The following is a 27,602-nucleotide window of genomic DNA, read 5'->3' as shown; positions in this document are numbered from 1 at the left end:
AAAGTGTTAAGTTACCATTTGTAACTTTAGAAAATATCTTGTGGGAAAGAGTGGTGACGATTCGTCAGCTCTAATTGAATTTACTCCCTTGTGAAAAACAACAAGAAATTTGATTGGCTGTTTATAGCAGATCCAATCTGATTGGTGTGACATAAATACATCTCTCACTCACTCACTCACTCATCCATTGACCCATCCATAACATACCCCGAAGCGCCGACTAAGAGGTATTTTTTTGACAAAAAAAAACTCAAAAATGGATTTATATTTTACCCTTGAATGTCACAACCGTGAAGATCTGTTAAGTACGTACGCCTATCGCTCTAAAAACTTGCTCAGGCTGAATATGAAATGACAGCGTTTAATTCCAAAGGAAGGTACGAAAAGTTAGCCATTGCGGTTCATGTTTTCCAAACTACGTAGAATTTGGTCATTTCACGTTGTTGTTTGCAGATGACGGGTAAGAAATATACCAAGATTCAAAACGCACGTGCAGAACAATTGCTCTGGTCATTAAACCTTTTTTTTGATTCCGTTCTCGTTGGCGTCGCCGTCGTGGTATGCTAAAGCTCTTTATTGTCTCGGTTTATAGATGACGTAAAGACAAGCGCAAACTATCAGTTGTAACCCAAGCACAATGAAATTTTTCTATTCCTTCAGCGCTATGTTCGCATGTATGAACGGGATCCTGTTCAAACAACCTGCACAGTGAACTATTTTTAGCGCACCTTGAATTCCTTTCAAATCGGGAGAGAGTCCTGGGGACGAAGCTAAGGAGCAATTGGGCCGAAACCAATGGTACATACAACAGCTGCGCAAAGAATTCGTTTTTACAACGTAACATATAAGCTTACTTGCTCTCTTGGTACGGTTTTGTTTAGGGTGGAAATCACACCATACCCTGGACTGTGCAGAACTCTGAAAATCCTATTTCTATATCCAGTTAACACTTTCAATTATGGCTTACGTTTCATTCTTTGTTGTTGGACGAGTCTCTTTTCTTAAGGGTGAAATTACACTTTACTAGAAATATAAACAGGCAGCTGAACAGGTCCGTACTTTACGCTTCGTTCTTCGTCAAAACGCCTAACACAAACCGGCGTTCGTGTATCACGTGGGCCGCTCAACTTGTCAATCAAATTTGGCGCAAAACCTTACAATGGTTTCCTATTCGTTGACCTTTCAAGGAATGAGGCGGACGGATTCTGACAAAACTAAATACAAAAAGAAAACGATTGCAAAGTCTGTTTTAATACATATCTTGAATTTTCTCTAAGATCGTCCCGAACACGAAACAAAAAGCAAAATGAACAAGCGCGGTTTCGCGTGTTCGCTTAGTTCACTCCAGTTTACTACAATAAAAGCAATTGTGGACAGACTAAAGATTGCAATGGGAAGTGAATGAATGCTAGCTCGTCGTAATCACTGTACATCTTCCAAGAGTCGAGCACAGTTGTGTCTACCTAAATTCTACATACATTCGTGACCTTAAAAACCTAGTTTTATTATCATTTTTTGTGACAGGGTTTGCGAGGCAAACAGCAAGCTATTCGTAACTACAAAGCCGTATTCGGTCAAGCTTAAACTGTCAACATCAAGCATACATTTTCGGATGCATGCATGCGCCGGCATGGAGTTCCTCTGCATGTGCTGTTACCATGGAAACAACAGACAGATCGAAGAAGTGCGGTCTCCAAGTAACGTCGTGTTTTTGAATGCGCAAAAAAATTTATAGAAATATTCTTTACCAATGGGTAAAGGAATTGCTATGGCACGCAAACAGCAAGATCCAGAATACACTCTGACATCTTAACTCTTTTAATTTACTCTTCTACTGCGTCCTTGGCTGTGGATTTTGTCCGCCAAGCTTGCAGAAATCAGGAGTGAAGGGGATACAGTTCAGGTACTCACAGCCATTGCACCCAGCATCTTGACTGATGTAAAACACCAAAAATCCTACAACATACAGCGTTATAACCAGCACAAAGCACACGATAATCTGAATCTGCTTCCTCCGCCGGTCGAACTCGCCAAATGACACGTAAGGAAGGAAGATGAAGGCGAGCAAAAACCCGAACAGGAAGCCTATCATGTGAGCAAAGTTGTCCACGTAAGGCAGCAGGCCTATTAACAAGAGCAGCAGAATTATTCCGCAGAGTTTGAACAGAGCTGTAAACGGCCTGGCTATGATCTGCCAACTCTGAAATAGCTCAACAAACAAGCAGGCGATCACACCAAACACGGACCCTGATGGACCAACCTGACGAATGTAAGTCACAAATTAAAAATAATTAACAAAGAAGACAAATCTAAAGCCACAGCAGTCCGAAACAGTCACTGAGGCAGCAAATACTGCAACAAACAAAAAATTCCTTTCATAACAACCCAACCACTATCCCCTCTCCCCTCTCTCAGACTAATCCTCAATAATTTACCGAACGAAAAAAACTCTTAACCAAGCTTTTCTTTTTTTCGTAATTTTACCGGCGGTATAAGAGATCAAGCCGGCAAAAAGGAAGCCCTTAACCTTCCTACAAAATACAGTATCAACGAGATAAAATACGAAACAATCTGTGCATCGGAAGCTTATACTAGTCGAAAGACGAAAACATAAATGTAAGTCCATGAAAGGGAAGGAGGAAAGAAAAGGGCTCTTGTTTAGCGTCTACGTCTTTTGTAAGAAACACAAAGAAGACCAGCGATTTTTATAAAGAAAAAAGGAAGCAAGAGTAAATTACCTCTGCTTGGTAAGGAAGGAGAATTGCACTGTACAGGTATCCACCAACACCACTAAAGATATAAATGATGGCCAGTCGTAGCCAGCCCGCCATCTTTTCAAGATCACGCATGATAGTGAAGTGAAAGATGAAGGTACAGGCCAGATGAATGATCCTGAAATAACAAACTCCATTGATTATTGAACACTTGATTCTCATATTTAGATGAAAAAACTACAAAACAAAATGAAATGAGCGACAGGCGACACTCCCAGATTTTTGGTTAGTTAACTTGAAATTGTCAGTCTCTTCTCTCCCAAATTAAACGCCCTCGAGCCACTTTTCGGTTTTGAACCTAATTTTTTTTACAGTTTCAATTCATTTTCAAGCGGGCAAGTGTACAGAGTAAAAAAGATCACCAACTGTTGCCTCAATGGAATGCACCCTTTTTTTCGTGACTTTCAGTGGTTATATTTTTACCAATACGCTGACGTCTATGTACAGTTTTACAGTCCATCAATTACTTTCTCTCTCGTGCGATTGGTATAAGTTACCTCACGCTACCATAGCTTGCCAATATCCGATGAGGTTCATATTTACGCGCCAACCGAAGGCTATTGTTTATATAATTCTCGTTTATATATTGTACTATAATGTTGGTATACCCAGCATGAGCGAAAATTGCCATCCAAAGACGATACACTTGGTCTGGCTGTTCCTTGCGGTGGAAAGACAACATTCCACACGTTTGACTCAAGCAATCCACCTGGGAAAAGAAGAAACGTTCACCGCATTAGTTCGGAGTGTCAACTGTCTTCTCGGGCTTAACCCCCAGTCTGGGGTCCCCGGAAGACGGCTGACACTTCAGAATATCACTACACTGACTAAATTAATTCACTGCGTAAAAACACAACCATTCAAAAATTCCTTTCAGTTATTGGATCATGTGATTATTCAAGAATCAGAACCATTTCTAGACCCCCATGTTTGACGGTGTCACGTGTAGCAAGAGAAACTCGTAACTCCATTCCCTTTCCCATAGCCGTCTTTCGCTCTAAGCCAGCGGGGGACCTTGCACCAGGATAAGGTGGTTCTGGAGACACATTTGATAGGCTAGATTCTTGGACTAACATTTTCAGTATATCAGAGCTGGTCTCCTTGTCAAAACTATCTCCTAGTTGATCTCTAAACTAAAACCTTTCGACAATCAATTCACCTACAGACTTTCAGGGAGATTGAAATTGGCTTCGTTAAAATTTTATCTCTGTTTTTAATTCCCTTGTTAAAATTTGTCAAGTACTACAGGTGCTGTAATCGAACTGTCTTAGTCAGAGGTCAGCCAGTGGACATTTTCAGGAAGGAAACCAGCGTTAAGTTGGTGAAAATCCTGGTCCAAGAATCTAGCCAATCAAAGGTACGTTTTCCTCGCTCCAAGCCCCCGCCGGTTAAGATGGGGGGTGGCTCTGGGGAAGAGAATGGCACGCCTCAAGCTTAACACTTATGACACGTACTACAGCGATCCTCCAAGAAAACCATAAGGCCTCCTCTAAATGTTGCATACGTGTCTTCAAAAGTGTGTTAGCAATCCTTTCATGCACGTGCCGTAGACTCTTCGGCTAAGAGACTAGTGCTCAGTCTCCCCACCTTTCCTAGAGCGAAGCAAGCTACTCACCTGAGAACAAAGCGTGTAATTTTCATGGTACCTTCCGCCATAAAATTCACACTCGTCCTTGCTGACAATCTTACATATAGCCTCGTTGCCCATACAGCATGGGCGGCCGTGGATTTCACATGTCATGTGTGGGTATTCAGCCGGCGATAAGTTAGGTTTAGATTCTTTACAAACCTGCAATGAAAGATCTCCTCTTGTTATCTATTCCATGTTTGAGACAAAAGTAGCAGCCAAAGACAATTTGGCTCTTTTTTATATATATGTATATATCCAAGAAACAGCAAGCTACTAGTTCGCCATACAAGTTCACAGTAACTTAAACCCATTCAGTCTAAAAATAAAACCAAAAATCAATCCCAAAAATCTCTTAAGGCCTGAATTTTTCAATACTTCTGATCCCAGAGGTCTGGGTTTTTTTAACAAGCCGTTTCACGCACCGTTGGCTCAAAAACTGCAATCACGTGATGATGATTTTGCAATTCTTCACTGCAAAAAGTTCTGACTTATGATAGACTTGGTAACTGTGGAAAACAACCCGACAAACTAACATAATACTGTGACAGGCACTGGCGGGAAGGAGAGAGGCTTGATGAAATTCCAAGAGCTTTAACTGAAAATGCAATTGAACTCCACTCTCTGAACTCTAAAGGGACGCAACAAATAGTTAAAGATGGCGGGAAAACAAGATAACCTAAAGTGCATGACTGAAAATCATATCCAAGGGAAAAAGATTTGAGTTGAAACGTGAGTTCAAGAAAACTGAGTCCATGATAGCAAAGGTTTCATTGTGTGTATGATCATCAAATTCATCATCTCATGATCATTTAAAGAAAATCATCTCGCATGTCCTTCCCACAGCAAACTTGGTCAATACCCATAAATGACAAAGACACTTTAGATGAGCAATACTTACAGGCCATTTGGTGATGTCTGTAGAATCCCATTTATAGGGTTCCACTGAGGGAGGCTCTAAACACGTGCTATTCAACAAAAAACCAGCTTCAGTAATCAGGAATTTTTTCCGACTTAAGTTTACGAACAAGTCTAAGAAATTCAACAGATATGAACTATATCAATAAATGGTTAATTCATTGTCTGATGAAAAAATCAGATCTTGTTTTTCGCACAAATTTGTTCATGTGAATCGTAAACAAAATATGGAATTCAGGAGCCAAGTAACTAATTTGGTTGACAAGTAATTACAAAGGCTCTGGAATTCATGACAACAGATTTGGCAAGACATGATTTGTGTCTCGCTTGTGTTATTTGCTGGCCTCTGTTTAAAGTGGTCTGAGTTCAAGCTTAGTCCTAGCTGGGTTACTGTGTTGAAACACTTAACTCTCACAGCGTCTCTCGAGATGCAGCCGGAAGTAAAAATGAGCTCCGCCACGGTAAATGCTGGGGGTAACCCTGCGATAGACTAGCTTTTAGGGAGAGAGATGGAAATACTCTGGAGAAAAGCGTGCCCATTTGACAGGCCAGGAGGAGTGAGTATAAACATATTTTTGAATACTCACTCTGGGTCTTGTCCACAAACAACTCTTGTATTGTTATCCTTTTTGGAATACTTGTAGAAGTAAGCGAATGCTGTCTGCAAATAAAAACCAAATTATCCGTGAATTAGAATCCAGCTACTAATCAGATGAGGCCAGGTTTACTGAAGTACTCATTTGCGTTGAGATTACTGATTTGAAAGAAATCAGACGGTGCACAAAGGGGTTTATGTTTGGTGACCATGACTCACTGAACACTCTTTCTCTGACGTCTGGATGCATCCTGAGTCGTCTGATTTAACACAACAACCTGTGTCACTTTCAAATTTCTTGTCTTCTGCCAGCAGTTCTTTCAGTCGCTTATCACTGCGCATGCATGGAGCAAACTTAGCCCCCATTTTGATCAAACCCGCCTGAAAAACAAAACAAAACAAAACAAAACATATTAATAATGTTCAGCACAAGTTCATCAAGTTGTCGTTTTGAAATCACATACATGAAAGAAATAGAAAAATTAAAGGTGCTACGCACACACTGCAATGTGGCATTTTTTAGGTTTTTATTTTCTTTGTAATCTAAACCATCTGTATTTCTTTTAGCATTGTTACCTGTGAGTTACACCTCAGTACAGAATTTCATTCTGAGCAGTCTTTACACAGTCATTTTTGAAGGGAATTTTGTACATTATCACAAAAGATGATGTAACAGAGCAAATCAGTATATCTTTCCTTCTATTATATTTTGCTTCTGATTTGGCCTATTAAAACATATGACTGACTAACAGATGGGAATGATCACTACTATGTTCAAAATTTCAACATTCTTACTTGATCAGGACCAATCCAGAAGTTGTCAGGTACTGCCCGTGCCACAAACGTAGGAATAAGTGTTCCTTTTTGACTTTTATCAATCTACAATCAAAGCCAAAGGGAAGGCTTTCAATGATAACGAGAGCACAATAACAATTATTGCTATGCCATTTATGTTAAACTGGTGATATTTAAGTTGAACCATCAACCTAAATGAGCTTTGTGTTATCAATTCTTTCCTCTACTTGAGGATATCTAAAGTTTAACCAACAAAATTCCAAAGTGATGAATAGTGATTTAATGTCTGGGATTGGTTGCTATTTAATACACAAGAAAACCAAGTGACGTAAATACTAGAGAGACCCACCATGGATCTCTGTTGTGCTACATAATCAGCATGGAAAAGATGTTTTGGACAAATCTCGAAAGAATCTCTTCCAGTGGAACAATAATGTTATTACACCTGTAAAGGGAGAGGTCTGTCTTTCTTCTCAGTCACCACAGATAAAAGATCAGGGTTTTTTTGCAACCCCAGCCCTTAAGGGATGTTTTACAAAACAGAATAGCCTTGCATTTCAGAACTGTAGCAGATTAAAATACGTTTGGCAGACATTTTTTAACCAATGGATCAATAGTTACCACATTGATATTAACTTTCATCAGTGCATCAAATCTTGAAAACTAGTAATATAATCTACTGGGGAAATTTTTAATTTGTTATGCCTTTTGGTCTTTGCTGAAGTGAAACCCAGGTATAATTTGCACATTTCACAGTGTGAAGAGGTTGTACTTGGAGGTACCGTGAAAGTAAATTGTATTGCTCAAGAACAAAACACAGCAACACTGGCCACCACGAGGTCCATTAGACAAGTGTACATCCCTGCTTAATACAACTTCTTCTAACCTTGGCTAGTTATTTTACATTATTCAACAAATTTCTAGCAATTTTAAATGCAGTTAAATGCAATTTAACGGAGTTAACAACAAAGAGCGCCAGTGTTGTCTGGAGTCAGCGGCGTTTCATACATGGGCATGCGCCAGATCCCATGTGCTCTTTGACTGAAGTGTGTTTAGCGTTACAGGCGCTAGCGTGTTATTTGCGTGGCAGTTCATGGGACCTCATCTTCAAGGCTTCCTCCCTGAGTAGCGTGTGCATTATTTGTTCTTCGTTCGTCGTTTTTTCGAATCTTGCCGTTGTTTCTTTCGTTTGGTATGGCACATCGTCGTGCAACAAACAACAGTGTGGCCGCCATGTTGGATTCAAGTCAGCCTTCTTCTTCAGCCGATTCTCCCTCTTCGGTCGTACGTCCTCCCATTTCTTCGACTCCGGTGTCCACTCCGCCCTCATTCGTCCTCTCTCAACAGGACCTCAGTCAAGCGTTTTCACAAGTCTTGGGGGATACGTTACCTCGCATTTTGGCGGCTTTGTAAAGTCACTCATCGAGTTCTTCGACAGCGGGAAACGCGGCGTCGGGCACGACGTCATCCGGTTCTGTTGTCATTAACCAACCACTGCCTTCTTCTGCAGGCCAGTCCTCAGGTAATTTGGTCGTTCCTCCCTTTATTTCAACATACTGCACGTTAGGCAATTCTTCTTTATCTTCGCCATCGTTGTTTGGTTCTCGTGGTGCTGCGAATGGATTGCCATCTTCCAACCAGTCTTTCACGCCATTGGTCTCCTTTGGTTCTAATTCCTCCATCGCCTCTACCTCAACATCCCTGAATAGGCCGTTTGTTGTTGGCCCCGGTTATTCCCCTATCCCGGAGAAGCTGGTGACAAAAATTAGGTCTGGCCAATTTGTGGATCTTGCTGACTTGCTAGCAGAGAACTTGAAAGCCCAGGAGACAGAGCCCCAAACGTACCTTGATGGCAAACTTCTCGTGAGTTCTTCCAAGAAAAGGGTGCAAGAGATCACTGATATCGTGACATGGGTTGAAGCATTCACTGTATACTCGTGGATCTTCTGCTGTGCTCATTCTTCCAGATGGCGGGACATGACACAATACAAGCTGCTAATTCTCAAGACGTCGCGCCAGTTCCCTGGGAAGGCTTGGCTCCATTACGATGTTGCATTCTGCAAGGACGCAGCTGCTGCAGGTTTGGTGGACTGGTCTCACATGAACCATGATTTGTACAACTTCCATACTCTTTCGTCACCTCTTCCCCAGTCAAGCCAGCAGCCAACCACTTCGTCTTCAGCTTCAATTTCGATAGTCGGTTCATCCACCTTTTGCCGATCTTGGAATGATGGCACCTGTCGCTGGACCTTTGGTCAATGCCGGTACCTCCATCGCTGTGAGAAATGTGAAGGTGATCATCCACGTGTCAACTGTCCATTTCGGGCCTCAACCTCTTCCTACCGGCGCTCCCAGTCAACTCCCCCATCCCAAAGCAAACGTCTGCGGCGTTGAAGTGGGATCCAAACCATATGTAAATAGCGTACATTCATCTTGTTCAGTTTCCTTTTCAAATTTTTTGATTCCTGTTCCTGTTAATGTTGTTGTTCCTGCACCACAAGATGCTTTTGGTAATGACATGCCCTCCGAAGTGGCACACCATGCTTTGCCCTCTTGTTCTTTGTCCATTTTGGGCGCCCCGCAGCAAGACCTGGTCCCCCCATCCAGAGTAACCCCCATAGACGCGGAGGAACTTCGGCATGAACTGTGTTCTTACCCCGACCAAACGCAAGTGGAGTACGTGATTTCAGGTCTCACAAATGGTTTTCAGCTGGGTTTTGACCCTCGGGCGGTATCTTTAAAATCGGAGAATAAAAATATGCCTTCAGCATCCCTTCGGCCTTCAGTCATCGACCAGTATCTCCTCACGGAACTCGACAAAGGCCGTGTAGCTGGCCCCTTTGCTATAGCCCCTATCCCAAACCTCCATGTGAGTCGCTTTGGAATTATCCCGAAGAAGTACCAGCCTGGAAAATGGCGGCTTATCTTGGATCTGTCTAGTCCTTTAGGCCATAGTGTCAATGATGGCATTCCAAAAGAACCCTTTTCAGTGCAGTACATGAAGGTTGATGATATCATCGATGGGATCATGCTTCACGGCAGAGGAACGCTGTTGGCAAAGTTCGATGTGGAAAGTGCTTACCGTAATGTCCCTGTCCATTCTGATGATCGTTACCTACTTGGTATGAAGTGGCGTGGGAAATATTTTATTGATATGGCGCTTCCATTTGGACTACGCTCTGCTCCTTTCATCTTCTCGTCCATTGCAGATATGCTCGAGTGGATCCTCAAACACAATTATAATGTGAATTTTCTTTTACACTACCTGGATGACTTCCATACATTGGGCCCTCCTAACTCACCTGTTTGCCAGAACAATATTGATACTTGTGTTAAGCTATTTAAAAAGTGGGGTATTCCTCTTCACCCGAACAAATTGGAGGGGCCATCCACTTGTTTAACTGTGCTCGGTATTGAGCTCGATTCTCTCTCACTTCAGGCCCGTCTGCCGCAGGATAAGTTTGATCGTATTGCTGCACTTCTGGAAGCCTGGTCCCTCAAACAACATTGCACACGGAAGGAGCTGGAATCTCTCATTGGCAATCTCCAACACGCATGTAAAGTAGTTCCTCAGGGGCGTACCTTCTTGAGACGCATGATCAATTTATTGTCAGCCTTTCGACGTGATAGCCACCCAATTAGGATCAACCAAGACTTTCGCTTAGACCTCCGTTGGTGGCGAGAATTTTTCCATTCTTGGGGTGGTCTCAGTTTCCTGCTTTCCCCACAGTGGGCGACCTTGCCTGAATTTTACGTTTCCTCAGATGCTGCTGGTGCTCGGGGTTATGGTGCAATTTGTGATCATGAATGGTTTGTGGGTGAATGGTCAGCTGTTCAGCATCCCTTGGCAATTGCCTACAAAGAGTTGTTTCCGGTGGTTATTGCAGCTTCCCTATGGGGCCACCGATGGGCTTCTAAACGAGTTGAGTTCTGCTCCGACAACATGGCAGTCGTTAATGTTTTGCGTTCGGGCACCACGAAGGATCCGAACATAATGGTTCTTCTCCGTCACTTGTCACTTGTGGCAGCCCGACATTCCTTTGCCTTTACTGCCTCTCATACGCCGGGTAAAGACAACTCGATTGCTGATGCCTTATCTCGTTTTGATTTTCAGCGTTTCCATCATCTTGCTCCTCATGCAGCTCCTGGGGCGACTCCAATTCCGTTAACGCTGCTGGCTCAGCTGCCCGTAATTTGACAGATAAATGCCAGTTCTATTTGACCAATGGCCTCGCACCTTCTACTCGCCAAGTTTATGCTTCGGCTCAACGTCAGTTCTTAGATTTTTGTAGTCAGGATACTCCCTTCAAGCCAAGTCAGCCTCTTTTACCAGCCAGTGAACAAACTCTGATGCGCTTCTGTACCCATTTAGCAGATCGTCTTCACCATTCTTCCATTAAAGTATATTTGTCTGCAGTCCGTTCTTTACACATTGACTATGGCTTCCCAGACCCAATTGTCAACCGTCTTCAACTTCAGCGTCTCTTACGTGGGATCAAACGTCATCAGGGCCCAAATCTCCCTCAGCGCCAACCAGTGACAGCCGACCTTATGTCTGTTTTGCACAAGTCTTTAGATTTTATCAACCCTGACAGTGTCATGCTATGGGCAGCCTGCTGTCTTGGCTTCTTTGGGTTTCTTAGAGCTGGTGAATTTACAACAAATGGTACCTTTGATCCATCTGTTCATTTGACCGCGGCAGATCTTCAAGTAGATTCCTCCACCAATCCCCAAAGCTTTCGAGTGTTAATCAAGTGTGCAAAGACTGATCCTTTCAGGCAGGGTTGTTTCATCTATCTTGGCCGTGGTTCCCTTCCTCTCTGTCCTGTGACTGCATTAACAAACTACCTTCATCTTCGTGGGCCAGGCACCGGACCTCTCTTTATTCACCAAGATGGCTCTCCTCTTTCTAGATCTCGGCTTTCCTTGTTTCTTCAAACCACTCTACAGGCAGCAGGTATTCCTGGAAAGTTCTCGGGTCATAGTTTTAGAATTGGAGCCGCTACAACTGCTGCCCAGAGAGGTGTTCCTGATCATCTCATTAAGACAATGGGTCGCTGGTCAAGTGATGCTTACTTGTTATATGTGCGCACACCTGTGGAAACCATCCTTTCGGTAGCTGAACGACTTGCCTAACAGGTATGGTTTTTGTCACTAATTTGCCAGTTACTGGGTGCCTACGGATTTGGGCATTTTTCTCGGGGCTCTGGCCTCCCCATCCATGAGCCCCTCTCTTCTCCGAGCTGGCTAGCTCGCTGCTCGGAGGTCCTCCGGCTTGGCGTGGGGGCTCATGGCTGGCTTGCCAGGATTTGCCAGCCATGGGAGCAGTCTCCATCTAGGAGCTGGCTGCCAATAGTGGAAGCTCCTGGATATCACAGGCACCCAGCCTCCATTTTGCGATGCAGTTGTTAAATGCAGTTAAATGCAATTTAACGGAGTTAACAACAAAGAGCGCCAGTGTTGTCTGGAGTCAGCGGCGTTTCATACATGGGCATGCGCCAGATCCCATGTGCTCTTTGACTGAAGTGTGTTTAGCGTTACAGGCGCTAGCGTGTTATTTGCGTGGCAGTTCATGGGACCTCATCTTCAAGGCTTCCTCCCTCCCCCCCATTTCCCTCCCTCTTTTCCACTGTTCACACAGTGTGACGGGTGCCTGCTCTCCCTTCTGCGTGGGGGCTCATGGCTGGCTTGCCAGGATTTGCCAGCCATGGGAGCAGTCTCCATCTAGGAGCTGGCTGCCAATAGTGGAAGCTCCTGGATATCACAGGCACCCAGCCTCCATTTTGCGATGCAGTTGTTAATCAGAGTACACTACAGAAATCAACTAATGTATAATTACCAACTCTTCTTTTATTGTCTCTGTGAAACCAATGGGCGCAAATCCATGTACGGCCAAGCCCACGATAAGTACAATTAATTGTACAAAAGAAATCCAATACGTAAAGAAAGGTCTGAAAGAAAACAAAAATATTTTAAATATCTCACTACATGCCATAGAGCAGTTTTCACTTGTCTATGAGTATCAAATGAATGGTAATTCACATCAGTTGTGCTATTGCATCAGGCCCCAGTTGTTCGAAGGCTGGATAACCTATCCACTAGGTTAATCACTATACAGTGGATAAGTGCTGACAAAACAAACCACAAATCCACAATCCACAGTATAGTGATTTATCAGGTGAATAGCATTATAGGGGGATTCATGCTGACGTCATTGTTTACATTTTTGCTCATTTGCATACAGCTTTGTGTATGGAAGGAAACATGTTAGATATGAATTGACTCCAGGGAGCTAAAGAGCTGGTGAAACTTAAAACATGGTGAAATTTTTAGCTCTTTGGGTCTAATATTCAAGGAGATATTGTCTTTCAAAAACTGCAAAATTTCTGGGTGGCAAAAGCGCTAATGAGCTCACACATTCTTTGTAAAATTTTGAGTTTTTAAACCTGTGTTGCACAAAAAGTATTCAAATATACATCAGGCTCATACTCATTGGCAGAGTTAATCGTACTATGACCTTTCAATATTCAGAACTGATTTATTTGTACCTCCAACAGAAACTGAATTGCTTATGCTAATGAGGCAAATATTGTAAACAAGGATCTGGGCCAGGACATTAAGAGTACTGACTTAAAAGACTCCAAACCAATAGTTATTGTGACTTGTGTGCACAGGTTTCCCATGCTTCATGATAATAACTGTGATAAATAATAATAATAATCATAATATACATGAAAAAATTACTTGATTCTGATTGGCTGAGAGCAGTGCAGTTCAAGTGTAACACCAGTGCAAATTACACATCATAATTCTGGATTATGATTGGCTGAAAAAAAATGGGAAATTTTCAAAGCCAATGGTATTACGTAAAATGATGAGGAAAATTTTGTGCGGAAACTTTGAAAAAAGTTTTCTTGATTAATGAGAAAAAATGGCTTCAAGAAAGGTCTTCCGGCACTTTCTCCAGGCAAATTTTTTCATGCTTATATTATTAATAAGTAATCATATGGTTTTTCTCGTTCAATTTGGAATTAATTTGCACTTGTAAGTTTTTCAAAAAGCTCAAATTGCACTCACTGAAGCGGCTTGTGCAATTTCAGCTTTTTGAAAAACTCACTCGTACAAATTAATTCCAAATTGAACTCGAAACCATATGATTACTAATAATAATAACAATAATAATAATAATAATAATAATAATGATAAATTATCCCATCCTTCATGACAGTTATTAAATGATAATAACTTCATTCTGCTAGATGTATTGCCTCCAGTTATGATTGGTTCACTGTCATTCACTGGATTGTCTGCATCCTTTCTGATTGACCAGAGTGATAACTTTGGTTTTTGTTATGGTTTTACAAAAATTGAATTGCAAACCACTCTTATACTATTGTCTGATGAATATGATAGCGAGAAAACACGTTTTGTAGTTAATTTTTGATCTCAATCAATTTTTACTTTTTTTTTTTTATTTTGAGTTAGTTATCGGTTTTTTTCAAATTTATCCCTAGTCAAAGATAACTACTGATTAGGGATAAACGCAAAAAAAGTTAACTAAACTTATTACAAAAGTTAAGAACTGACAAACAATGCTTGTCAAGCATTTCTACTGGCAATGAGGCAATGAAGTCAAATGTCTTCTCTTCAGTTTTCCAAATTCTCAACCATTAGCAACACAAGAATACAATTAGGCTTCACAAATTTGCACAAAAGCAAACCTTGGTTAGCAGCAATTCCTTGGTTGTAAAAGATGAATGATGAAAAGAATGAGGTGTACAGCAAATGCTAGTGTTACTGTATTGTGCTACTGATGATAACCAATGAAAATGTTGTGCAACCAGCCAAATTCTCACATGCCTGTAACCAATCTATCTATCTTCTCAATTAGAAGAATAAACTCTTCAGTTGAGAAGTGGAGGTCTGACATAAATCTTAAAGTAATTTTTAATTGATAACTTCAATATCAAGAACACTCGGTCAGTTTTGACTGACATTTTTGGACACAAGACAAAGGAAGAATTATTTAGCTGCGATATATTCTTCTTTTATTACCTTGGTTTTTGCAATTTTCCACTCAGCTAAATGAATTACATTCTCCAACTTGCAAATGTAATAACCCCCAAATCACACATAAATACATGGTCCATTCACCTTACAAAATGTCAGCTCAAGCACACCAATAAAGGATCAATAAAGGTTTACAAGTCTTTGGCACATGCATAAGTCTCACGCTACGTTTTCTTCAAACTTCATGCAGAATTTTCCTCTGAATTTTCCACGTGCTGCTTTTTGAATCATGCATACTAACATTAATATTTTCAACTGATGAAGGCTCAAGCACCAGCGGAAACATCTTGAACAATACATCAAAAAATAGTCAGTGTCAAACCATTAACTTACAACACCAAAGAGAGTGGGAATGAATGTTAGATGTAAACAACTTCCTGTGGGTATGCTTGTGTGCTAGTGTTCCATAGAAACTTAACAACATTACACCTACCTATGATCAGTAAGTGATTCCATCTGTTTTTTGATTGTGCTTGTCAGACGTTTTCGCTTGATAGTTCTGTTTAACCATCTGCCAACCAGCCCTTTGCCATATTCACGACGATTGGCATTAGTGACTCGGGGTCTATCTCTAATCCTCTGTCCTCGAGTGCTGCGAATGGGTGGCCTCCTGCAATAATTTATTAATAATTACAATAGAGATAGGACCCTGCACACACCCTAATTGGTCAAAAACCCATGTTCTATCAGAGGATAAAACATAGAAAAAGCGAGTTTTATTGTTTTTCGCCACATTACCGCTATATCATAAAGCAAATGAAGAAGCCTAAGCTGTGTATTACACTGTGATAAAACACTCTGAACATTTGAGAACACTTGAAAAATATAGAAAACAATCGCCTGAGGCTCATGTTTTCTACATTTCACTCCTGTTCTCAAATGCCCATCATGTTTTATCACAGTGTAATACACGGCTTAGGCTTCTTTATTTGTTAATAATTATGGTATATCATGATAACTAATGGCTCAATCTTTGACGCAGAACTTACATTATTATATCTCCCTGTTATTACACACACTGTATTCTACCGAGTGGTCTGCAAAAATGTGAAGCTGATTTATTGGTTTCTTAGCAGGGCAAATGAACATGTAAAAGTTTTTGTTTTCTTTTAAATCTGAAGACCTGTATAAGGTATTAGTATACCCCCAAATTGACCATATTGCTTGATAATTTCCATTTTTGCCATTTCCAGACAGCTAGGTCACATAAAAAACTTTCAGTTATAAAATGATTCATGAAAATCCTTGCTCTTAGAGAAAGTTACCATGATAAAATAATTCTTTGCATTAAAGTGCACCTAACTACCCAAATTTTTCTTTGCTAAAATGAAACTACCTGTTATTTGAAGCATTTCTGTGTAATTGAGGTAATGTAATGTATTGTAAGTGATGTACGTAAGTAATATAGCATATTGTAAGCAACTCAGTAATTTTATGTAATGTTTTGTAAGTAGGTAATGTCGTATGTAGTAAGTAATATGGCGTACTGTAAGTAGGTAATGTAAAATAACATTTTGTAAGTGATAATTGTAAACTAGGAAGGTAGCAAATTATAAGTTGATTTTAGTACTGTGTTATAAATTATAAGCTTTGTAATGTAAGTAATCTGTAATTATCATGTACTATAAACAGAGTAAATAAATTTAAAACAATTTCTGTACAAGAATAAAAGCATGAATTAAACGCATTTGGTCACGGAATCCTTGATTTTCTATGCCCTTTTGAACTTCAGGCTTGTATCATTACACTTTAAGAGTCTGGGGCTGTATTATGATTTTCAATGCATAAGTTGCCATAAAATGGGTTCAGTGAACTCAAGCACAGAGGTACAAGTCAGAACAAATTGACTGTTTGTTTGGTCAAGGTGGCTCGACTTCTTTTTTTACATGATCACTGACTTTGATTGCACCTCAGTCCATAAACAGATAAAAAAAATATCTTGGCCAGTATTAAGCAATCTAGACCACATGCTTGGCCAATAGCCCATATTTATTTATTTTTGACATAGCGTTATCATTTGTTCAACACTTTATATTATTATTCAAGACTTACGGGGGTCCCTCAACTTCATCTTTTGCTTCCTGTGGAACAGGTGGGACAGGTTTCTCTTCTTCTTGGATTCCAGGAAGAAATCCTGGTTTGTCAAACCTTCGTCTAGGTTTCTCACTCATAAAATTAAAGAAGACGTCATCATCAATGTCACGATGGTCGATTCCCTAAAAAAAGTAAAATCTGTTTTAAAACAATAAGTAAAATACATTCACAGGATCCCATTGGTATCTTACGCTCCTGTAGGAAATCACAGGTTTTGCCACTAGTATCCCACCAAAGAAAAAATGCTGCAATAAACAATATAATTCTGAATTCTGTAAAATTTAAAATGTAAAATAAATTGTTGACAGAATTTGAGGGGTATCTCTAGTTCTTAAGGGAGTCACAGGTTCTCTCACAGGATCCAACCTCCATCCCACCCCCAAAAAGTGGTTTTACCATGATTACAGTAACTTAAAACCTTACACAATGTTTTTTTTTTCAAATATGATGCAAAACAAAATAATTAACTTACACCATCACCAGGAAAGGCACTGTCCACTTCATCACCCTCTGATTGAGACATAACAGCTGGTGAAAAGCTCCGCCCAGCCTCCAGTAATGTACTAACTGGCTGGGACCTTCCAGGGGATTTAAAAGTCTGTAGGGAAAATTTGGAAAAGAAACAGCTGGGACTAATTATTCTCTTTTATTATTTTACATTTCTTCAACCAAATTATCTTCATTATCACTGCCTTCCTAACAAACTGTTGATTCATGATTAATGTTTAACTGTGATGCCATATCTTCAGAAAATAGTTCAATGAAATCTATGCAGATCATTGAGCTGAACTTCAAGCTTTTACAACTTCCTCACTAACCATAATGCCACACATTGCTAACAGCACATAAAACAAATAAAGATTAAAAAGGTACCCCAGGATCATTTTTTATCTTCTTCATCTTTTTCCAAGCCATGGTGGCTACTGATTCCCGTCTACTCATCGTTCGTACAAGATCAGGGTCAGGTGGATGCGAGCTCTGATAGCTGCTAATACTGCCTGTCCCAATTGTTCCACGTTTGCCTGATTGAGGGAAATTATCCACGGCATCTTCAGCATGGGCGTCAAACAGAAGACCATAACGTTTGTGGTAGTGCCGTTTTCTTCTCTGGGTCCACTTTCTTTGTAGATGGTCATGTTGTTCATCACAGTCTCCAAGGCCAAAGAAGTTTTCAGTACCTTTGATTATCTTCCTGTTGAGAAGGGAAATAACACAGATGGCTTTCAATTCAAGTTGCAAACACAATCTTATGTTTTGACCAGGCTGCAGCCTTGCAGGATTTCCGCCAACAAATTGAAGTAATGCACTAAAATCCAAGTACCGGTAAATGTGCCATTGATGGTGCACAGAGTCAGGTCAGGATTAAGTGAGCAATGTTTCAATTATTGACAATCAAATATTTAAGTTTTTTCAGCTTGGAAATATAATAAAATGAAAAAAGACACATGAAAATTAACATGTTAAGCCCTTTGACCAGTTTAATTTTTGTTGGTTAAACATATCTTAAACAAAGCTTGATTTTGGCCATCATCTTGGATAAAATAACTGACCATGTGGATTATGCACTTACATTATTGTATGTTATTTGTTCATCGTGGTTTTGACTTCATTTCAAAAACTGCAGTCAAGGATTGTGGTAAACTTTGACCCCTCGCCCTTTTCAAGTTCCTGCAGGACCCCCATTTACCAAACAGGAGGGCCCTGAGACCACCCAAGGAAAATCCTGGTAAGGACATTGCTGAGATAATTACCATCAGATGGTTCTTCAATTCCCATGAACCATTAAACCCAAAGGAAGTGTGATGGCATTATTGTTATACTAAAATGACAGCCTCTGGATCAAGCATTGGGTCTGTCCTTGTGTCGTGTTCATGGAAATGGCTCCTAGTTTACACTTGTTGTGCCTCTCCCACTAACTGTGACCAGCTAATAGTTTGGGAGAACAGCAAAAATGCTGGGAGAAGCAACATCTCCTCTAGGGGTCAGGGGCGCAGCAGAATAGGGAACTGAAAGAGTATTTAAATTTTCATTTTACCTTTGAGGAATATTGGTGATTTAAGTGGAAAATTACAATAGTGCCTTCAATTCTTTTTCAGTAATTTTTATACATAACTAAAGTTTGTACGCCAAATTTGATGGCAAGTGAATGATAGATGCTGATGCAAATCTCAAAACAATGTATCTCTCTTTGACCACTCCCTTCTTCCCTCTTTGTTATTTTAAAGATTCAACACAAATAGATTCATTCAGATAACAAAGCTCTACCAGAGATATGAATACAGGCCCTCAAACTGATTCTTTAGTATTCAAAACTAGGCAGCAACCAATCAGACCTCAAGCAGATTGCTGTTTTACAATGTAATCAACAGCATGGTATTTTGGGGTCAAATTCTAGACATCTCTTAAGCAGGAGAAGAATTGAGTGCATGAGGATGCATCACAATGTCTGCTCAATGTATATCAAAATACTAATACTGCCTTTGTGCCTGGGTCAACCAGAAAAGAAAAATCTTGTCGACTTCTAAAGTATCTACTTTAATGAGATAGTTATCACCGGAAACTGCTGACATATTACACGTTAGGTTTATTATAATTTTTTTCCTTGTAACTACACGTCAAAACATGAAAATTGTTTCCACAAATAAAGAGAAACAAAGTACTTGCAGAAAGAAAATAGTAATCTCGCTCCATTGAGGAAGTATATATTAAATTAAACTGACATTGAGTGAACAGCTTTTATCTTCACGAATGCTTGTTTCCACAGCTAGGACAAATTAGAAAAGACGTAAATGTGCAAGTGTACTGAAATTAAAACATGGGCGCACTTTTTCTGGTCTGATGTCAGCAATAATAATTATTATTAGTGTTTTATCTCTGGACTTGAGTATCAAAATGAAACAGAAGTTGAATGGACAGTTTTATAAACAAACAAAGAAAAATAACAAATCTGGAAGAGATAATACTCTTGACAATCTTAGTGAAAAATAAACTTTTCTCTAAAAGTAAGTCAGGTGTATTTTAAAGTAAAACCAAGTCTTTTTTTTTTGAAAAAGGTTGTGAACAAGTAACAAAAATCATTAACCTGTCAACGGGATTATAAAGCTTTCAAAATCACATATGGACGTCTCTATTAGTATTGAACTTACAAAATTACATGTAATGTATCTGGGAAAAAAAGAACATTTTTTTCATTTGTGGCTGTCTATCCATATGCATGCTATAGTTTAGTAGTCCTTGATGAAGGTAATCTTTTTACAGTATTTTGTATTTTCCTTTGAGTAAAAAATTTGTCATTACTAAAAAAAATACGACAATCTGCAAAGTTCAAACATTGACTCCAGTTAACTGCCACAGTTTGAGCTCATCAAGCAAATTACTCTTTCTTATAGATTTTGTCATACTTTAGAGATTTTATGATTGGCAGTTATAGCAATCGTATAAATTCTTAGCTGTAATATAGTTAATCGTTTAGTAGTTAGATCAGGAAGTCATACATTTTATCTTAATTGTTATTCAATGCTGTATTGCTTTGCAGAATGTTAGTTACTTTGGTTCATCTATTCCATTAGCTCCACAGACTATGTTAAGGGTCCTAAACTCCACACAATTAACATTGTATCTAGACTAGTTTCCTTTGCTCTTCTCTTTTTTCTCTATCTATCTCTAATATCAAAATTATGACTAATTTTGAATTTTTGCCATAATACTATTTATGATTCTGTATAGATAATTTAATACTCCCTTAACGTGTTTGCGCGAGTTGAATAAAACTGACTTGAAATTGACTTTTAAGTATTAGTCCTGAAGTCACAATCCAATGGTCATCTAATCTTCTTGAGTAAACAAAAAGATCCTGACTGTGTCATGTCTGCCATGAAAATAATTGTTTTGACAATTTTTTAAGGTCACTTCAGCAAATTACTGTGTAATCAAGAGTCAACGCCCTTCTGCGTCAACACAAACGCTGTTAATTATTGAGGTCATTTATAACTAGATCACAACCTGCTGACATTAAATAATTGTGTGAGCAGTCAGTCATGTCTCTCTGATTAAATTTTAGACTTTACTATCTCCTTCAGTTTGAATTTCTTACCTCTTCCCACGCTTAAGAGTGTTTGATATACTTGCTATGCTAGGCCTAGCTGCCATTCGTGGAATGCTAGTATTCCCTATACTGGGTCTTGGAGGCCCCCTGTCTTGAAAATACTGAATGAACTCAGGGTAATATTCTTGTTCAGACAGATCATCGAAATTTAGGTGTTGCTGGGTGTAGAAAACACTGGATGCACCCGAGGCGATCGAGCCCCGACCCGAGGAAGCCATCTTTACGACGGATTGGCAAATAATTTTTGTTATATTGAATATTTTATAGATATGGTTTCGCTGCTGAATCTATAATATAAGCTATGCATGAATATTGCTTTGCGTACAAAGGCCGAAGACATGACAGGGCACAGAAAATGGACATCGCACACGCGATTTGGCAAATTCGTCTTAGAAGATCATCGCTATTTTACGGTTTATAAAATGATCAAAATTCATCACCACTGTGTTTTGATGGTAATGAAGCCTTCCTCTGACCCAGATATACAAAGTTTTCGACAGCAAAGTGTTGTACCGGAAGTGAGTAACATCGCAATACATGTTTTCTACCTTGCCGTATATGTTATTGACCGCCATATTTCAACTCCAAGAACAATACCAAGACCACAACAATTGGACATCTACAAATAAAAATATCATCAGCGAATGGTATACGCACTTTTTGATTGTTTGAGCGCGGCTAAGCTTGCTTGGAAGAACAGCTCCTGTAAATGGTGGAAGATGGTGTTCCGAACCTGTAGGAGTGTGCACAGCACTGCCGTCTTCAGTTTGAGCACTTTGTCTTGAAACACAGCGCGTAAGAAGCCTGGAAATTTAAAAGGACAAAGATAAGAAACTGTATTTTTTTCGTCCACAATCATCAAGAAGGGATTCAACTTAACCTTTGACGACCTTTGAACGCAAATCGTGCCAGTAAATTCCCAGTTGAAAGACTTGGAAATCGACAACTTGAATGAGTTCGATTTTGGGCTTTGAGAAAGGTGACGATCGATAATAATGCCCAATATTAGATTTGGTAAATATTTATGATTTAAACACTAAAAGAAGATCAAATTATAAATTTGAAAACGATGAGTTAGATCATCATAGTAATTACCACTGATTCACTCCATCGTTCTCTTCTCTGTTCCTATTGCTTGTAGCTTCGTGCTGACGGTTTTGTCTACGTTCATTCTCGAAGCCGCGATGTCTTCGACCGTGAAACGGGTTACAAAAAGCGGTAGCACCGTCATCTTCCCTCTCTTCCTTCTGAACTGTTGTAGGTTGGTAAGCACTTGCCATGGCTGGCTTTACAGCCAGAAGCAACTTAAATACAGTATGCTTGAATCTTTTCTATTTTTCCCTCCACAAGCAAAATTCCAAAGTTTGACTATTGCTGAAACTCACAGAAGTCTGGTGACTAACGCCTGCCTGCGCCTGCCACAACCGGAAAGGGAGTGGCGTTCAGGGGAACACCTCGATCGACTAAAATGAAAGGACAAGTGGTAAAAATAAACGTTAGTGCAATAACAGCAGAGTAGGAGAAACGTGTGAAGAAACAAAAGAAAAAAAATACAGATATTTGTATTTCCACTGATCTTATGTCTTCTCAAGAGAGACTTTGCATTACAGTTCACACCTGCTCACACAGAATATTTAACAAACACTGGAACCAGTGGTATAGCAAAAAAGTCGAAATTGTGCTTGCTTTATCAAAAGATGGAGGGCAATTTTGGGTCTTGGTCTAAGAAAGAGAGGGATTAGAAAAGGTTTTATTTACTTGTTTTCTTTTAACAATATTTTCCCTTCATATTTATTCTAGAAGTATAACATACTCGTCAAGAGCTTTTATTGATTTGTGTATGTGTATGTGTTAACTTAATTGGTCACTCCCCATTGGGGCTTTTCAGGACCAATGTAAACAAACAATGACAAATAAATATTCAAATAAACATAACTAGGTTAAAAATCCCAACTGGCGGGAGGCAGACCGAGAACAACATCAGCTAGTGGTCAGAACGGTTTTCAAATCCGGCGCTCTAACCACCCGCCCACGATGCCTCCAGCAGTTTAATTCTATACTTTGCGCATGGTCTCATTCATCTTTCAGATAAGCCGGGAAGAAGATTGCAGTTTACACTCAGTGGTGTAAGCAAAAAGAAAACAACAACAACAACAAAAACAAAAACAATTAAAATACAAGAAAACGAAAATGCACCAAAAACAGTATGTAAAAAAAATTATGAAAAGCAGTTTGATTGAGATAAACGACAGAACGGACTAATTTGTGTGTCAACAGTAACAGGAAACACCATTTCGAAGCCAGTCAGTCTTTCTTTTGTCACGTGTTGAAAGCCACTTATCTCTTACCAAGTGTGCTGTGATTCTTTTATCACCGAGAAATTGAGTATGTAGAACAGAACTTCAGTTTAGCAACTTCAAGACCTCATGAAGGTTCATTAGAGCATCAAATTTGAATGGATACAGGTACAGGAAGTCCAAGACTAGCCCTGGTTAAACAATGGACGATAGTTGATGGCCTATGACATGCTTCTGTTTGGCCACCAACTATAACGGATTATCATTCACTTTGAGCTTGGTCAAATTTTACCCGCGAATTTACTGGACAATGAGACAGTCAAACAGAGGAAGATCAAGGACAAACATGGAAAAAATTACACAGCAGATAAAAAGGCATTGGCAGCTGATTGGTCATGTGCTGATGAGGAATGCAAATGAATACCCAAAAGTAGCACTAACTTGGACCCCAGAGGGAAGATGTTGGAGAGGAAGGCAGGGGGAAACTTGGAGATGAACTTGGAGGGAAAGAGGAGAGTTCAGATTTCAAGGCTCACTGGATGTTGGTTAATGTGCTAAGAACTAAGAAGCTTGGCAAGCTAGAATGCAAGGCCCTATTTCCAATTGTAGGGAAAAGGACATGATTTTTTGACATTCTCTTTTGCATAGATTGCTTTGATAAATAGGCCATACAGTCGAACCTCCGGTTGCAACCACCTCTTGTAAGCTACTACCTCTCCTCAGCAACCAGTTTTCCAAAATACCAGAAGTTTCAAAGTCAGATCACTATATTTGGAACCTCTTGAAAGCGACCACCTCTCATAGGCAACCGCGACCACTTTTAGAACTAAAAGTTTGAAATTTTCCTTTGTTTTTTACCTCCCGTAAGGGACCACTTGACAGATAATGGAGCAAAAAATGGATAAAAAGGTGTGACATTATTGTATTCCTGGCTAGTACAAAAAATGGGAATTTCTCAATGGGAAGAACCGGATTTTTTTCTTGAAATTGACTTTTACATGAATAAAACATTGCATCGGCATTGGCACATGGGTCAAGTCTCGGCAGTAACCATATTCTAATTAGAAAAAATTTTGACCATTATGGTCTAAGCTCTCATAAGCAAACACCTCCCATAAGCCACCACCAAGGCTTGACATTTTGGCTGGTTGCTTATAGGAGGTTCCACTGTATTCGTATTCCCAGTATCGAACTGGAGCTAGCTTGCAACTGAGGCTAATGTGAGGAGTCTTTTCGAGTGCAAATGACATTCATCTTTTCTTCATGATATTCCCCCCGCATGAGCCTCCATTGCAAGCTAGTTTCAGTCCAATACCCAGAATATGAATATGGCCTATTTGTTAACCCAACACTTCCATGGGGAAGTATTTTCTAACCACCCAGGTGCACCCAAAATGGGGAGAAGGAAGAGACCCCCATCCCCCAGGAACAAGAACCTATAGACTGTTTTCAATATACTAAAATGCAGCTTGTCAGTGAGGCCCAGAGGACACAAATAAAGGGCATTGAATGACAGGACTGTTAATTCATTCCTTTTGTTTGTGTCCTCTAGGCCTCACCATCAAGCTGAATTTAAGTATGTCAAAAGTGACCTATTGAGATACAAAGTTTACTAAACAGAGAGGTTTCATGGCAGTTATGTTGGTGCTACAAAACGATATTACAGGAAATGATTGCATAAGAAAAAAACTTTCCCAAAGGAAACAATGTTATTGTTGTGGAACACCAATACGGCTGCCATCACATCAGTAAGTCAGCAGCAGATTAGCAAGATTAATCACACAATAAGTTTACATCTTTTGTGACTTTTATTTCAGCTTTTCTTTGCTTTCTTTTACTGTTGTTTTATAGCTTGTTCCTTGGCAACCACTCTCTGTCCACTTTGGTTTTTTGCCAGGAAGTCTGTAAACTCCTGGTATGGAGTCTTGGTAAACACAGTCTCCTTCCACATGTCAGGGGTCAAATAGCTGTAGGTCTTAGAGATGGCTGCAAAGGTAGCTTTGGCTGAAAACAAACAAAAAGTAACGTTAGTCACAAATCAACACCAAATTAAATTATTATTAGTACAAAAAGACCATTCTAGTCCAAAGAACAAGAGGTTTTAGATGGCTTAGATTTATACTCTGTCCATGAAGAAATACAGGGGATTGCTACTACTTCTGCTAAGATAGGACGCTACTCCAATATTTACTAATGATAAACTGATACAGACTTATAACTCCTAGCCAGAGCTCACACCCACAACTGTTCAATCTAGAATCCAGTGCAATTATCAGTTTTGAGTAGACCCAAAAAATCCTTAAGTATAAATTAGCTCTGACACAAAGATCAAAGAAAGGACTCTAACTGGCTTTACAAGCGTAAAATATTTTGGAGCAAGTCTTAGGTATCCCGCCCTCCCAGGTGGTACAGTTGAACCTCTACTAAAGGCCACTTCCCCACAACAGCCACCTCTCTCCACAATGAGAGTTGGACTGGAATGGTCACCTCTCCCCACAATGGCCACAATTTTTTTGTCCCAGTAAAGAGATTTGCTCTTCACAATGGCCAGTAAACTCTGTCCCTGGGGTGGGCATTATAGAGAGGTTCAACTGTAGTTTGGAAGGGTTATGGCACTTTGTGTACAAAATTAATTCAAATTACCAAAATTGCCAAGAGTGGCCGTCTGTCCGCGAGCTGATGTGTAACAATCCTCAATACCAGCCATCTGAAGCAGCTTCTTGGGGACTGGGGCAGACACAATGCCAGTTCCTCTTGGTGCGGGAATCAAACGTACACGTACTGAACCACATTTGCCTGTCACCTTTAATAAGTAATTGCACAAAGTCAGTCAGAAAGTCAGGGTTTTAATTTGAAGTGAGAAAATTACCTTGATATTCACTGTAACACCTCAAAAGATCAGACACATCAAAGCAACAGTACAAGAGAAGCGGATGATGGCAGTGACAAACCTTGCATGGCACAGTGTGGGGCTGACCGATCTTGTTACCCCAGTAACCACGGCGCACAGGAATGACAGACAATTTAGCAAGGATGATGGCACCACGAATAGCTGTTGCTACCTCCTTGGAGCACTTCACACCAAGACCAACATGTCCATTACTGTCTCCAATGGCAACAAAGGCCTTGAAGCGTGTACGCTGTCCTGCTCTGGTCTGTTTTTGCACTGGCATGATTTTGAGAACTTCATCTTTTAAGGCAGCCCCGAGGAAGAAGTCAATGATCTCATGCTCCTAAAACGCAAGAAGCAGGTATACAAGTCAAACTTGAATCCAAGCATAACAGCAATCACAATCTTTAACAAAAGTAACTTGCTCCTCAACATGTTATCAGTGAACAGATGCATGTGAATACCTTGATGGGAAGAGAAAAGAGGTATATCTGCTCCAAAGTTTTGATCTTCATGTCCTTAACCAAGCGGCCAAGTTTAGTCACAGGCACCCACTGAAAGTGAAGAAGGAGAGTTCACATCTAAGAGTTAAAGATCTTAAATCTTCTAACATCAATTGTTATGATCATTATTTGATATTAAACAAATTAATAACTATACTGCTAAATATTGAATTTTGAATCTTTTAAAACAGAACAAAAAAATAAATAAGCACAATTGAGCACAATTATCAAGAGTACACAAATGGATTCGATTCCATCCCCCTACGTTCAGCTGGGACAAGTGAATATGTTGACAGTCCCTTTAACATTTTCCACCATATTTATATCTTTAAGAGCAAAAGTTTCGGATATTTCTGTACCTCCTTGTCCTCGGCTTTACCCCTTCCACGACCCCGTCCCCGGCCTCGACCACGGCCTCTTCCACGGCCACGGCCGCCGAATCCTCCACGAAAACCTCCGCGAGCACCACCGGCTGGTTCCGAATCCGCCATTTGCTAGGGGAAGAAAATTCAACGATTTTCACTTTACGTTAGTTTTATGCTTTCGTTAAAGAAGATCTTTAATAAAGCTAGCCAAAGTAGCTCAACTGTTATATATTTTCATTTCCGTTAAGCTCCCCTCGTGTCACCTAGCTTCTTCAACATATACGAAAGCTTTACATATACAATGAAACTCTATAATCCATATCGTTCTAAAATCGTCGAAGAAACGATAAAAAAATTACTCAGTACTACTTAGGAATAAAGAACGATTATTTAAGGGCAGCAAATCCTTTCATAGAGACGTGTTGATAGCAGATTGAACTAGATTTTCAATCCAAAGGTTTCACCCTACTTACGTGATGTCTTTGAGCGACTGAGAAGGAAGAGAAAAGGCCGCTCTAGGTATTTATTGTAAAATATATTATGGGATGGTACACTTGCGTAATTATTTT

The 27,602-nt window shown here is 39.9% G+C and overlaps 3 protein-coding genes across 4 annotated transcripts; 1 reads left to right on the top strand and 2 right to left on the bottom strand.

Moving 5' to 3' along the window:
• Positions 1–1,233: 1,233 nt before the first annotated feature.
• LOC110044256 (inactive rhomboid protein 1-like) lies at positions 1,234–22,399 on the bottom strand. Of its 2 annotated transcripts, XM_020749782.2 has the most exons (15): positions 22,074–22,399; positions 21,636–21,782; positions 17,747–18,065; positions 17,346–17,471; positions 16,832–16,995; positions 15,213–15,389; positions 12,549–12,660; positions 6,710–6,793; positions 6,134–6,295; positions 5,907–5,980; positions 5,303–5,369; positions 4,390–4,563; positions 3,383–3,483; positions 2,739–2,892; positions 1,234–2,260 (listed from the first exon to the last, which is right to left on the bottom strand). In XM_020749782.2, exons 1-15 carry the CDS (start codon positions 22,256–22,258, stop codon positions 1,832–1,834), a joined length of 2,475 nt encoding a protein of 824 aa, XP_020605441.1. In that variant the 5' UTR covers positions 22,259–22,399; the 3' UTR covers positions 1,234–1,831. The 2 variants fall into 2 exon arrangements, with proteins under 2 accessions (XP_020605441.1, XP_020605448.1); XM_020749789.2 differs by lacking the exons at positions 21,636–21,782; positions 22,074–22,399 and adding an exon at positions 20,967–21,237.
• On the top strand, positions 10,710–12,677 carry LOC149112108 (uncharacterized). The gene has a single exon (XM_089289841.1). It carries the CDS (start codon positions 11,060–11,062, stop codon positions 11,843–11,845), a length of 786 nt encoding a protein of 261 aa, XP_089145967.1. The 5' UTR covers positions 10,710–11,059; the 3' UTR covers positions 11,846–12,677.
• Positions 22,400–25,064: 2,665 nt separating the features above from the next.
• LOC110044342 (small ribosomal subunit protein uS5) lies at positions 25,065–27,602 on the bottom strand. Its single transcript, XM_020749880.2, has 6 exons — positions 27,507–27,602; positions 27,028–27,162; positions 26,630–26,719; positions 26,227–26,508; positions 25,919–26,078; positions 25,065–25,279 (listed from the first exon to the last, which is right to left on the bottom strand). The coding sequence occupies exons 2-6, from the start codon at positions 27,157–27,159 to the stop codon at positions 25,110–25,112; spliced, it is 834 nt and encodes a 277-aa protein (XP_020605539.1). The 5' UTR covers positions 27,160–27,162; positions 27,507–27,602; the 3' UTR covers positions 25,065–25,109.

The sequence above is a fragment of the Orbicella faveolata genome, unplaced genomic scaffold (genome assembly GCF_042242905.1).
Source record: "Orbicella faveolata isolate gen_17 unplaced genomic scaffold, um_ofav_v1 contig_2, whole genome shotgun sequence".
NCBI classification, from domain to species: domain Eukaryota; kingdom Metazoa; phylum Cnidaria; class Anthozoa; order Scleractinia; family Merulinidae; genus Orbicella; species Orbicella faveolata.
The sequence above is the reverse complement of the archived record's forward strand: the minus strand, read 5'-3'. Positions and strand labels throughout refer to the sequence as shown.

Coding starts and splice junctions, on each gene's coding strand:
- LOC149112108 (XM_089289841.1), top strand. CDS start 11,060: ATGCGCTTCTGTACCCATTTAGCAGATCGTCTTCACCATTCTTCCATT.
- LOC110044256 (XM_020749782.2), bottom strand. CDS start 22,258: ATGGCAAGTGCTTACCAACCTACAACAGTTCAGAAGGAAGAGAGGGAA. Junction 5,981..6,133: donor CGTCAGAGAAAGAGTGTTCA/GTGAGTCATGGT, acceptor TTTTATTTGCAG/ACAGCATTCGCTTACTTCTA. Junction 4,564..5,302: donor CAGACATCACCAAATGGCCT/GTAAGTATTGCT, acceptor CTTTCATTGCAG/GTTTGTAAAGAATCTAAACC.
- LOC110044342 (XM_020749880.2), bottom strand. CDS start 27,159: ATGGCGGATTCGGAACCAGCCGGTGGTGCTCGCGGAGGTTTTCGTGGA. Junction 26,079..26,226: donor CCCACACTGTGCCATGCAAG/GTTTGTCACTGC, acceptor TACTTATTAAAG/GTGACAGGCAAATGTGGTTC. Junction 25,280..25,918: donor GGCCACTCTTGGCAATTTTG/GTAATTTGAATT, acceptor GTTTGTTTTCAG/CCAAAGCTACCTTTGCAGCC.